This window comes from Corythoichthys intestinalis, unplaced genomic scaffold (assembly GCF_030265065.1).
Source record: "Corythoichthys intestinalis isolate RoL2023-P3 unplaced genomic scaffold, ASM3026506v1 HiC_scaffold_23, whole genome shotgun sequence".
In the NCBI taxonomy this organism is placed as follows: domain Eukaryota; kingdom Metazoa; phylum Chordata; class Actinopteri; order Syngnathiformes; family Syngnathidae; genus Corythoichthys; species Corythoichthys intestinalis.
This window is the reverse complement of record NW_026651592.1, coordinates 8912320-8925861: the sequence shown is the minus strand read 5'-3', so window position 1 is coordinate 8925861 and position 13542 is coordinate 8912320. Positions and strand designations below refer to the sequence as shown.

Below are 13542 nucleotides of genomic sequence, written 5' to 3'. Positions count from 1 at the left end.
AAACTCCGCCTATGGGTTTTTTACTTATCGCGGCGAGTTCTGGCCCCCATTAATCGCGAAAAACGAGGGATCACTGTACTTTTTTTCTTTTATATTAAAAATAACACAATGTTATGCAGAGGTGTACTTATAATAATAAAAATTTTATATACAAATAATACTACAATATATTTACAGTGGCAGCATAGAGTTGGGGCTTGGGGGGGGCGCGAAACTTTTTCGTCTTCCTGGAGGGGGGGCAACACAGAAAATAATTAAGAAGCACTGCCATAATGGCACCCTACCACTGCTTTTTTTAAACTCCATTACCCACAACGCCTTGAGTCAGGGCGGCCACTGCTAATACATCATTGGCACGGGCACTCAATTTTCTACTGGGAGATGACGCAACCGATAGAGAGGGAGGGAGAGAGAGCGCTAGCGGGAGACGAGCAGAGCAGCTGCAGCGTTCACTTGTCGTCGGATTTTCACCGCATTGCGAATTGAACAGAGGAAAAACAAATACAAAACGATATCTTAAAATAATAATAATTAAAAAAATCTCCAGGCGAGCGGCGCCACGCCTCAACACCCCCTCGCTCCCCCCAACAACAGCACCATCCCTCCAAAATTCCAAATTAAGCCAAAATACCAGGAATAAAAGCTCTCCATTTGTCCAAAGATGGTCGACCGCGAGCAGCTGGTGCAGAAAGCCAGGCTGGCCGAGCAGGCTGAGAGGTATGACGACATGGCGGCCGCCATGAAATCGGTGAGTGCCTATTAAATCATTATGTCATCTCTATAGTGTGCTCAGCAAGTCAGCCACAATGACTTGAGTGGGGACTGCTTTCATTTTCTATTATTCTTAAATTAACAGTGTGCTTTTGCTGACATGACGTCAAAGCCACTCCCTTTGTCTTGTCATATTTTTTGAGTAATTCGTTGAACGGTTTTAGTGATGCGCCTGCTCAATTTGGGCGGTGCCTTTCTGCCACACGCAGGCCAGCGCCACAGATCTGCTTTAATTTTTATTACTTATAAAATACTAATTTTCAATCTAATCACACCAGTTTCATTTAAAGCAACCCTCAAAGGGCGACTGGGGGCATGTGAGGTTGCTCCTGCAGCCCCCACCCCCTTTTTTTCCCCTTGCCCCCACCACCTTCTTCCTCCCTTTGTCTTATAAAATATATAATAATCCAACTATAAAAAAATGTATAAGTAAGACGTATTTATGCAAAGAAGAGCAATGAAGACAGTGGAGGATGGGGGTTGGTGTGCTCTTTCCTTCCACGCACACGTAGGAGGTTGTAGAAGAAGGAGAAGCCTTCTGGAATATTCTTTTGTCATATTGCAGTACAGTCAATGGGATATAAGATTGCCCATGTTACAGTGTGTAAATGGAAACCGATGTGTCATGTTAGCAACAACGAAGTAACATTACCGGCGCAGGATTTGATGGAAGAATTACTAAAATGATGAATGTGCATTGAAAACATCAATGAAATATATTCAATGTAGGTGCTGGGAGAGATGGCGAAAGACGTCCAATCCAGTGTGACTGGGAGGGTTGACAGCAATGGATGTCTCGCCGTCAGTGGCACTGAAACGGGATCATTCACTGTAAGCTCACCCAGTTCAAAAGAATTGGACTACCGTATTTTTGGACTATAAGTCGCACCTGAGTATAAGTCGCACCCATAAGCAGATTTTAAGGGGGGGCCAGGCCCCACCCGATGGCCGAGAAGTGTCATTGCATATAATTGACATTCCCATATATGATTTTAAAATTAAAAATTTTCCGGTAATATATTGTCTATAATCAGGGGTCCACATATTTTTTTTGCCCAGGTTCTCAGAGGAGGACCTGGAGATGTGACTTGGTCCTCATTGAGCTTGAGAGCCGACCCGCCTGACGCGATAAAATTATGACAAGCTTTACTTAGAGCCAATTACCTTTAATTAATTATATTAACAATTTTTGCTTGATTAACTTCAACTGGCACAACAAAATTGCCATTACTTTGAAGTAAAATGTAAAGAAATATACATAAAAGCACTAATTCAAAATAAAGGGCATTATGCGGCTCCCACATTAACTCCAAGCCTTTGTAAAAGTGGGATGTCCTCATAAGAGCTCACACACACTTGTCAGTGCATGGCGGTGTTCTTCAATAACTTTATTCTGCCACTTGTCCATAGGGTGAGTGGGGTCCTGTCTGACATCGATAGTTTGCTTAATTGCCAAATGCTCTGTTTTTTTTCGTGCTTTTCAAAGTTTGGATGGCTGAAATTCTTTGACCCAACATAAAATGCGTTGCTCTTATCAGCGACATTGGGATTCTCACGGCGAATTTTGTACCACATTTCCGTGCGAGCATCATTTGCTTCTAGCCATGGTACCTCCTGCAGCCACTTTTCAGCAAAACTCCTTTTTTTTCGGTAGCTCCGGTGACGTCTGTCGTCTGTCTGTCTTTTGACGGGGGTGGGGGAACACGGAAATAATTACTCAGTGGGGCCTGCGACTTTGACATTTTGAGAAGTTATTTTCTCGTGTCCGCCGCAAATACAGTGGTCAGCCATCGGTACGCAAAAGCGTATGGAAGCCGTTGAGGGCCAGCGCATATGTCTCCGTCCAGTACGCATGCGCGCATGCGGACCACTTATGTGCACCCCTGTCTATAATAGTTGTAAAGCAATAAAACAAACAACAAAAATGAATGAAATGAAAAAAACATTAATTATAATTGGTCAAAATTATTTTTCGAACAAATCCTGTGACTATTGTAATGATATGAGCAAATCGTATCTGCATGTTTGATTAGTAATGTCTGCTTGAGACAGCTGATAAAAAAACGCCAGTGGACAGTTAATGTTGATGATGCTTCTCTTCTTTTCAGTAAAAAAGGTCAACCCTTTCAGTGAGATGTTTTATTTAAGAAACCCACAAATCCAAAGTAACACAACTAGCACCTTAGACAGTCATTTGCCTTGCTTAGCCAAAACCACCTGATGAACGAAGAGGCAATATGGATGTACGTAATTTTTTAAACCTAAGCTTTCAAAAGCGACAACTACTGAGCAAGAACCAAGGATTGAAAATGTGGACCATGAAAAGCCAGAGAGCACCACCAAAATGGTGATGGAGTTTCAATTTGCCCCACTAAAGACGCTAATTGTACAACAAATTTTGCACCCTTATCGTATTTTCCTCCCAAAGCTGTTGTGGCGGTGAATAAGCCCTCTTTTACATTCAGTTGTATTCTCAATCTTATCCACAGGTGCTAAATAAACAAGTAATATTGTGAACATACATGTTCCACACGAATATGGCGTAAATTAATGCTTAACTACACGGCGAAGACGTAAACAGTGAGAGAGCGGCGTGCAGTTGTTGTGTGCAGCTAACATGGCAAAATGTGTCTGAGGAAAACTTTTCTTCATGTCTGTCCATGATCAAACGTAAGTAAACATTACTTCATTTGAAGAAAGTTTGTAGGGTTTACTTTGTAACTGCTGTTTTTGCGACCATTTTTAACACAAAGTTGCAATTTCTGATGGGGTGGAAAATTTTACAGAACACCTGTTATTTTGTTAACACCGGCGGGCGGACCCTATTCAATGGATGATGATCTTGGCGAAAAGTATTGCTATCCTCAGCAGCCTGATTTAGAATTCCCCTAAAAAATGATGGGAAACAAAAACGCTTATTTTCAACTTATTATGATAATTATTCTTGGAAGTTAATTTTATGGCTGAAACTGCGTTTCGGGTTCATCAACATGTTGTGCCCGCCCCCGCCCCAAAAGTTAAAACTACGGTCTATGGTCGCACCAGCCAAAAAATGCGCAATGAAAAGGAAAAAAACATATATAAGTCGCACCGGAGTCTAAGTCGCATTTTTGGGGGAAATTTATTTGATAGAATCCAGCACCAAGAACAGACATGTCATCTTGAAAGGCAGTTTAAAATAAAAATACAATAGAGAACAATAGGCTGAATAAGTGTACGGTATGCTAACTAGGGCTGCAGCTATCGATTATTTTAGTAGTCGATTAATCGATGTACGAGTTAGTTTGAATGATCGATTAATCGGATAAGGAACATGAAAAATTAAAATACCTGAGCTGAGCCACAAACGGTTTAAAAAAATAATAAATACAGATCTATGTACAACAAAAGAACAACTGGCTAACTTACATAGCAAAATTCCGCTAGCTTAAATGCTACAAAAAGCTAACGTTTTTTATTTTTACAATGCTCCAAACAAATGGTTCAGACACATATTCCCATACAAAAAAAAAAAACAAAAAACGGCTAAATATACCTATAAAATAAATTACGAATGCATTAAAAAACATGAGCTCAAACAAAAACTTAGCTTACGCTGGTCTGAACAGGGAGCAGTTGGATTCAGCCATGTGAAATGAGGCAGACCAGAGGGTAGTGTATCCACCTTAATCAATAAAATGAAATGCAAACACTTCCAAAATAAAACATTACAATGCCACTTTAATTAAACGAATACCTGAAGCAAAAAAATTTAATCCGAATATTTTTTTCTAATCGAATACTCGAGTTAATCGATTAATCGTTGCAGCACTAATGCTAACATTACATGACGCATAAACAACGAACTGAGAACCTGCCTGGTATGTTAATGTAACAGTGTTAATGAGATAACTATAGCATACAGAGCATGCTAAAAAGCAACAATGATACAATAATGTGTTAATAATTTCGCACATAAGTAGCTCCAGAGTACAAGACGCACCCTCTGCCAAACCTTGAAAAAAAACTGCCTTCTTGTCCGAAAAATAAGGTATTATCTATTGTGTATCTATTGCCTCCAGCGGCATAATATAAGATACAATATAAATCCAAAGACCATTTTATAGTCACGAAAAACTAAGTAAAAAAATAAGATATTTGACAATTTTTCATCACATTGTGAGTTATACAGAATGCACGTGACCAAAATTAGGCGTTGGACTATTAGGTTTCAACTCTTCACCTACAGCCAAGGGTAATTCCACACCGCCCTCTACTGACAAATTCCTAACCTACTGAAGGTTTCCCTCTATTGGCTAACTCCTAACTTTAATTCTGCAATTATTTATTCAGCCCCCATACAAAAATAAAAAAAATCCGGCTCCAAGGATCGACAGATACTGGCCCAGGTTACATAGCTACCAAGTTTTAAGACGATTGGTTCACAAATGACAGAGGAGTAAGGGTCAAAAGTTAGAGTCCACAAGAACAACAACCTGAGTGGACTCTTTAATGGTAATTCAGCTCAAATAGATTGACCGCCTATCATCGTCAATGGTAGCCAATGAGTTAAGGACAAGTGAAGTACAGTGATCCCTCGTTTTTCGCATGTAATGGGGACCAGAATCCGCCGCGATAAGTGAAAAACCGCAAATTTTTTGTGTGTGTTTGTGTTCAATGTGCTTATTCAGATTTAGCATTGGAAAGATACATATAAGACATGTTTTTTCACATTTTTTCCCCCAAAAGTATAATAAAAAAAACAAAAAAAAACAACAAGTATATTTATGTTGTAATAGATGTTTATTAAGCACTTCAAATGTAATAATTATTATAAGTTTTAAACATGTTATTGTCCCACCGAATAATTTTCACACCAGAATAAAGTACTAGTAGTTGTAGAAAAATGCTTGGCTTTATTGAATGCTTTATTGAGTGAGTCTACTCAAATCCGCTTGGAGCTGCTCACTTACATACACACTGCGTTGCCAAAGCAACTGTTTAAGAAGTTAAACGATGATTGACGCCTGCGGCGCTTCTGAAGTTCGTGAATCTGGCAAGATCAAACACATTCATCTGTCAATCATCGTTAACTTTAATAAACAACTCCAGTGCACGTGCACTGCCTGGTTGACCAACAGCTGTTTTTTTTTTTTTTAATTGAAAAAAAAAAATCTGCGATGGACTGACGGTGTGAAGTTTGAAGTTCGAAATAGCGATGGATCACTGTAATTAAATAAGGCATTAAAAGGAAGACTTTTAAAGTCTTAAAATAAGGAATTGCAGGGTTTCCCCCCCAGTTCTTTACAAGCCTGGTGGGCCTACAATACCATAAATTTTAAACCATTGCCTACTCTAACAAGAGAGTGCCAAAAAATCGATTATTAGAGGCTTCGAGATTCGACACGTGACGGTTCATTTACATTCATAAATGTTCAAAAATGATGATTTTCCCTAATAAAAATATGACAGCCACTTGTAAATTCAAGACACGTCTGCCGCACGGACGCACGCACAACGTTATGACGGATGCTGCCGGTTACTGAGCGAGAGATTTACTCCTTTTCAAAAGACTGGAAAATAAATTTGTGTATGAGACAGGCAGGGACCTGGCGGTTGCGCTTCTGTGCGCAAGTTATTTTTTAGAGCGAGAGGGGAAGAGAGATAGTTCGTTGCTCCTTGTCTTTCAGTTGTCCAGCAGGAGTTTCAAGTCATGTCAATTGAAAAATGTCCTGAGTGTGTTGCTAAGACCCATGTGTGTCTATAAGAGGTGAATACACGACCCCTCTTGTACTGTTTAGCTTTTATTGTTGTTGTTTTTGGGATGTTAACAGTTAGCGCGGAGCGCTTAGCTAATTAGCGAATTCGCTAACGTGTATTTCCATGTCCATTTGTGCGTTATTTGTTGGTGCACAAAAGTTATTCCATATGCAGAACGTGTAAAACCATGAGTAAGTACAGCAGTAACACTACAAACATGCGAAATAGTGCAGAAATCTCTGAAAACAAAGTATATTTGTTAAAAGAAGTCTTATTTCTAAAGACACTTTGTTTCCAGAAAATGTGAAATTCTTTCCACCTGTGTAAATTTTATTGTATTTTTGAGAGAAATATGTACTGCCTTTAAAATGGTTAATATTTTTGCACTTTTTTTGCACAAAAAAAAAAAAAGCAGCTTGAGGGCAGCTTTTTGTTGAATGGGCATGTTTCCCTCGTTCCTGTTGAATCATTAGGATATTTAGAATAAATAATGGACATAAATTTGTTTAGCTACTTTATTAATTAGTAATGCACGATACATCTAGAATCGTGATCATCGTGATTACCGTGATGATGGTCAATGCTAGAGGAGTTCCAAAAAATCGATTATTACATGCATCGTGATTCGACACGTGACGATTCGATTACGATTCTTAAAGGTTCAAGGACAATGTTTTTCCCTCATAACTTTATGGCAGCTGCTCGTAGCAGAACGAAATTCAAGACACGTCTGCCGCCGGGCACCGTTAACAGGCGCCCACACGTTATGATGGATGCTGCTGGTTACTGAGAGAGAGATTTACTCCTTTTTAAAAGACTGGAAAATAAATTTGTGTATGAGAGAGATAGGTAAAGAAGCGCAACCCGGTGGTTGCGCTTTTGTGCGCAAGTTATTTTTTTTAGAGCAAGAAGGGAAGAGAGATAGTTCGTTGCTCCTTGTCATTTAGATGTCCAGCAGTAGTTTTAAGGCATTTCAAATAAAAAATGTCCTGAGTGTGTTGCTCAGACCTATATGCATCTAAAAGAGGTGAGTACACGAACCCTCTTGTACTGTTTAGTATTAATTGTTGTTGTTTTTGAGATGTTAATAGTTAGCACCGAGCGCTAAGCTAATTAGCTAATTTGGTAACGTGTATTTCATATGCAGAACGTGGAAAACCACGATTAAGTACAGCGGTAACACCACAAACATGCAAAATAGTACAGAATTCTGTGAAAATAAAGTATATTGGTTAAAAGAAGTCTTACTTCTAAAGACAATTTGTTTCCAGAAAATGTGGAATTCATTCCACCTGTGTAAATTTTATTGTATTGTTGAGAGAAATAAATACTCCCTTTAAAATGGTTAATGTTTTTGCACTTTCTTGTAAAAAAATAAATAAATAAATAAAGCAGCTTAAGGGCAGCTTTTTGTTGTATGGCCATGTTTCCACCGTTCCTGTTGAATCATTAGGATATTTTAAATAAATAATGGACATAAATTTGTTTGGCTACTGTAGTAAGTAGTAATGTACGACACATCGATAATCGCTATAATCGTGATAACTGCGATCATCATCAATACCCCAATCATCGTTTAATAATCGGAACGTAGCACCCTGAATCGTAATCGAATCGAATCGTGGCGTGCCTAAGATGGCACACCCCTAGTCAATACCGTGATCATCGTTCAATAATCGAATTGTAGCACTCTGAATCGAATCGAATCGTGGGGTGCCTAAGATTGCACACCCCTATACTCTAAGGTACAGAACTATTTAAAGTTACACATTATACTAGACCATTTAAGATGTAAAATATCACTAGGAAACTGAGAACTATTAGGCTATTTTAAGTTGAGAAACATTATCATTTCAATCTACAAATTAAGACTATTTTGAGTCATGATGTCAGCCATACTTGCTAGTAAAGGGTTAATGACTGATCTCACTGCATGGTTAAGGCGAAAGAAGAAGTAGTCAATTTTAGCCTTGGCTAAGGTCAGGGTGTGTACACGGAGGGTTTTCATTTACAGTGCAGCTGCCCGCAGGGCTCATGACAACATTTCAGTCATTTGCAGATGGCCGCTCCCATCTTCAATGCCTTCCACCGAACAAAAAAACAATGACTCTATCTGACATCTTCAACTTAATCATAGGTTTCATGGAAAATTACCAGAGCAGCCTGCCAAATGTGTGCCGGTGTCTCATGAAGTAGAGTGTGAGTGTGTTACCATGGAAATGGCTACATAACAGGCTGAACGATAGTGGGGACAGACGTCCAATCCAAAGGCCTTTTGATATACGATGAAAGACGTCCAATCTTCTGGCTCCTTTCATCCCATCCATTTAAGCTAAGATGGCTGGCAGCGAATGAACAAATGCTCATTCGCTGCCAGCCTTCCCAGTGACTCTCACTGTCAATGGCATGGATTGGACGTCTAACACCGTCAATGGCACTGAAACACGATCATTCAGTGCCAATGGATTTGATGTCGATTGCTGTCAATGGCACCGAAGCGAAGTAAGTTCAGTAGAGTATTAGTAGAGTCGACTAGAAGTACTCTAGTTGAGTTTGTTTTACTTGGAAGCAACCATTTTAGTTAGTTTTTTTTATTTATCTCCAGGGGTCTTTCAAAGATGAATGTGCGCTACATTAAATTTGAACCAAACTTATAACACTCATCATTGCGTGTGCTAAAATTCGATGACTCACCTTACAACACGAAACTCAGCCCTGCAAACTGCGAGCATTATCAAATGTCCTGTACAGATTCAACCTTAACACATTGTTCATTTTCAGCACACAGATGGCATTTTCCGGGACAAGAATATACTTGTCTTCAATGAATTATGAACTACAGATCTTTTTCAAAATGGATTTAAGGGAGAGACATCAAGCATTAATGACCTTCATGTGAAACATGGTTGCACAGCATATCATGATAATTTTTTTAAAGACCTCTGATCATGGAAAAACAAAAAAATTTTAAACTAGGGATGTCCCGATGTTATCGGAAATTGGGCTGATCGTGCCATTTGTCATGAATCGGTAGGAAAAGTCAGGGATATTAATGAAAACAAATGTATAGCGATCCCTCATTTTTCGCAGTTAATGGGGACCAGAACCCGCTGCGATAAGTGGAAAACCGCAAAGTTGCGCCCAAAAAAAAAAAAAAAAAAAAAAAGAGGGGGGGGTTAGGAGCGGGGGATGGGGATTGGGAATTTTAAAAAAAAAAATTTTGTTCAATGTATTTATTCAAATCTATCATTGGAAAAGAGATAAAGTGGGGCAAATAAGTATTTAGTCAACCACAAATTGTGCAAGTTCTTCCACTTGAAAATATTACAGAGGCCTGTAATTGTCAACATGGGTAAACCTCAACCATGAGAGACAGAATGTGGGAAAAAACCCAGAAAATTACATTGTTTGATTTTTAAAGAATTTATTTGCAAATGATGGTGGAAAATAAGAATTTGGTCAATACCAAAAGTTCATCTCAACACTTTGTTATGTACCCTTTGTTGGCAATAACGGAGGCCAAACGTTTTCTGTAACTCTTTACAAGCTTTTCACACACTGTTGCTGGTATTTTGGCCCATAGTTCCTTGCAGATCTCCTCTAGAGCAGTGATGTTTTGGGGCTATCGTCGGGCAACACATACTTTCAACCTCTTCCACAGATTTTGTATGGGGTGGAGATCTGGGGACTGGCTTTGGGATCATTGTTATGCTGAAAGACCCAGCCACGTGTCATCTTCAATGCCCTTGCTGATGGAAGGAGATTTTCACTCAAAATCTCTCGATACATGGCCCCTTTCATTCTTTCCTTTAAACAGATAAGTCGTCCTAGTCCGTTTGCAGAAAAACAGCCCCAAAGCATGATGTTTACACCCCCATGCTTCACAGTAGGTATGGTGTTCTTCGGATGCAATTCAGTATTCTTTCTCCTCCAAACATGAGAACCTGTGTTTCTACCAAAAAGTTCTATTTTGGTTTCATCTGACCATAACACATTCTCCCAGTCCTCTTCTGGATCATCCAAATGCTCTCTAGCGAACCGCAGACGGGCCTGGACGTGTACTGGCTTCAGCAGGGGGACACGTCTGGCAATTACTGATAGTAGCCTTTGTTACTGTGGTCCCAGCTCTCTGTAGGTCATTCACTAGGTCCCCCCGTGTGGTTCTGGGATTTTTGTTCACCGTTCTTGTTATTATTTTGACGCCACGGGGTGAGATCTTGCATGGAGCCCCAGATCGAGGGAGATTATCAGTGGTCTTGTATGTCTTCCATTTTCTAATAATTGCTCCCACAGTTGATTTCTTTACACCAATCGTTTTACCTATTGCAGATTCAGTCGTCCCAGCCTGGTGCAGGTCTACAATTTTGTCTCTGGTGTTCTTCGACAGCTCTTTGGTCTTAGCGATAGTGGAGTTTGGAGTGTGACTGACTGAGGTTGTGGACAGGTGTCTTTTATACCGATAATGAGTTAAAACAGGTGCCATTAATACGAGGTGAGCCTCGTTAGACCTCAATAGAAGTTAGACCTCTTTGACATCCAGAAATCTTGCTTGTTTGTAGGTGACCAAATACTTATTTTCCACTCTTATTTGGAAATAAATTCTTTAAAAATCAAACAATGTGATTTTCAGTTTTGTTTTCCACATTCTGTCTCTCATGGTTGAGGTTTACCCATGTTGACAATTACAGGCCTCTCTAATATTTCAAGTAGGAGAACTTGCACAATTGGTGGTTGACCAAATACTCATTTGCCCCACTGTACATATAAGACTAGAGGTGTGCGAAATTTCAGATACTTAGATTATTCGCGATGGAAGACTCGAGAACCATTCACAAACATCCAAATTCCGATTATTGAAATATGTCAAGTGAAGCGGAACTAAAACACAGTCAGCGCGGTCTTCTGGACGCAATGAGGAACGGACTGAGAGTAAATATCATGCTTGTCATTACCCGGGTAATAACAATGCTCAACTCACGGCTCTGGCTCAACTCACGCTGCTAGATCATTGGTTCTTAACTGGGGTTCAACCGAAACCTCATTGGTTGAACTGTCTGTGCTGGATCTGTTGGAACATAGACCAGGACCCTTTGCCGCCCTTTGCGTACTCTGTTAAAAAAACAAATTTTGTCATTCTACGCCATGAATTATAGTATGTGATGCAAGAATGTGACAATAAAATGAGAATGTAGACATGAAAACAACAAAAAAAGGAACAGTGTGAAATGAATGAAACGGTAGAAGGCAAAATTATTTGAAGTAAATCTGAAATCTGGAAGAAATTCGAACAAGAATTCACTTAGATATTAGCTTGCTAGGTTTTAAATTCGTTAAAAAATGGCTTTATTATGAAATTCCAAAGGGTTCTGTGAAAAATACCTGTGAAAATCTTGGGGTTCAGTACCTTTAGCAAGGTTTAGAACCACTGCGCTAGATAAAAAAAACAAAAAACAATAATACCTGACTGCTGCCGACAGCTGCTACAAACTACTGTACGTCCACATAATGCTAGTGTATATATCATATGTTTAAAGAACTAGATGCGAAATGACAGACTCGGCGGCGTTAGCAGCACATACATAGAAAACTAGATGCAAAATGACAGACATACTGGTGTTAGTAAACAACCGCCATCTTAAAGCAGTAGTCTTCTCTGGAAGGCTGTTGTAGCGAACCTAACGGGCGAATTAACTTTTTATCCAAAATACTCCTAAATTGGCAAAATCTTGACTTGAATTTATCTTTAAATGATGAAACAGTTTTAAAACTTTCACATGTCGAAAGTAGACCGAAGGGAAATTATGAAATAACGGGAGCTATTTTAACAACTTTAACTGTCGATTCACAACATTAAATTAATTGAATGTAGTTCAAAGCTGCTGATACCGATTGGGACAGACTTGAGTATATTATTTACTGTTTTGAACTCTTAACTTGATACTGAAATAGTCATTTATTTAAGCCTGAGAGGGTTTTTGTACAATTTTTGTAACTAATGTACGAAACATTAAAAACAGATAATAGCTTGGGGGGTGCTTATAAACAATTTATAATCGAATCGTAGCCTCTGAATCGTAATCAAATCATTGGGTGCCCAAAGATTCCCACCTCTGTTTTTTTTAAAATTTTTTAAAAACTTTTTAAATAAATGTTTGTATGCATATATATATATATATATATATATATATATATATATATATATATATATATATATATATATATATATATATATATATATATATAAGTAAATGGTTTTCTAAACACTTAAATGTTATAATTATGATAAGTTTTAAACATGTTACTGTCCCACAGAAATATTTTTAAACAAGAAAAAAAGTAGACGCCCAGTCCATTTAAAAAAGTTTTTAAAAATTCTAGTCTTTATTGAATGCTTCATTGAGTGTCCACTCAAATCCGCTCCGGATGCTCACTTACACACAATGAGTTGCCACAGCAACTGTTTAACAATTTAAACGATGATTGATGCATGCGGGGCTTTGAAGGTTGAGTCTCTGGCAAAATCAAAGCTTAACCGTCTGTCAATCATTTTTTACTTTAATAAACAACTCCAGTTCACTCTCTGACGAACAAAGAGCAGGGAGAGGGAGGGAGGGAGCAAGTGTGAGACTATGCGATCGGCTCGGGACAGCTGATCTGTATATTTTTTTTGTAATTGAAAAAAATCAGCGATGGACTGAGGGTGCGAAGTTTGAAGCGCGAAGTAGCGAGGGATCACTGTATTTATGTTTTCATGCTTCATGCTAGTACAGCCTCTCACTCTCCCGCCTGCTGTTTTTTTTTTTTTTTTTTTTTTTGGGTCAGCAGTACAGCCGGCGTTTGCTAGTTAAAGTTAACAATGATTGACAGGTTTGTAGCTTTGATCTGGATAGTGGAAGGCTTTGTAGCTCTATAATTAAAGGCACGAATGTGTCGATCATCTTTTAGTCAATCTTCTGTTGTCCTAAGCGTGAGTGAATTTAAGTGGACTCACTCATATGAATTATTGTATAGATGTTATGGAGAGTGATTAAA

General features: G+C 38.8%; 1 protein-coding gene across 1 annotated transcript in view; it reads left to right on the top strand.

The window, feature by feature from the left end:
- Positions 1 to 355: 355 nt before the first annotated feature.
- The window catches only part of LOC130911169 (14-3-3 protein gamma-1-like), a 30120-nt gene continuing 16933 nt past the window's right edge, over positions 356 to 13542 (top strand). Inside the window, exon 1 of the mRNA XM_057828954.1 lies at positions 356 to 748. Within this exon, the coding sequence (XP_057684937.1) occupies positions 662 to 748 (87 nt within the window). The 5' untranslated portion in view covers positions 356 to 661. The remainder of the gene's footprint in view (positions 749 to 13542) is intronic.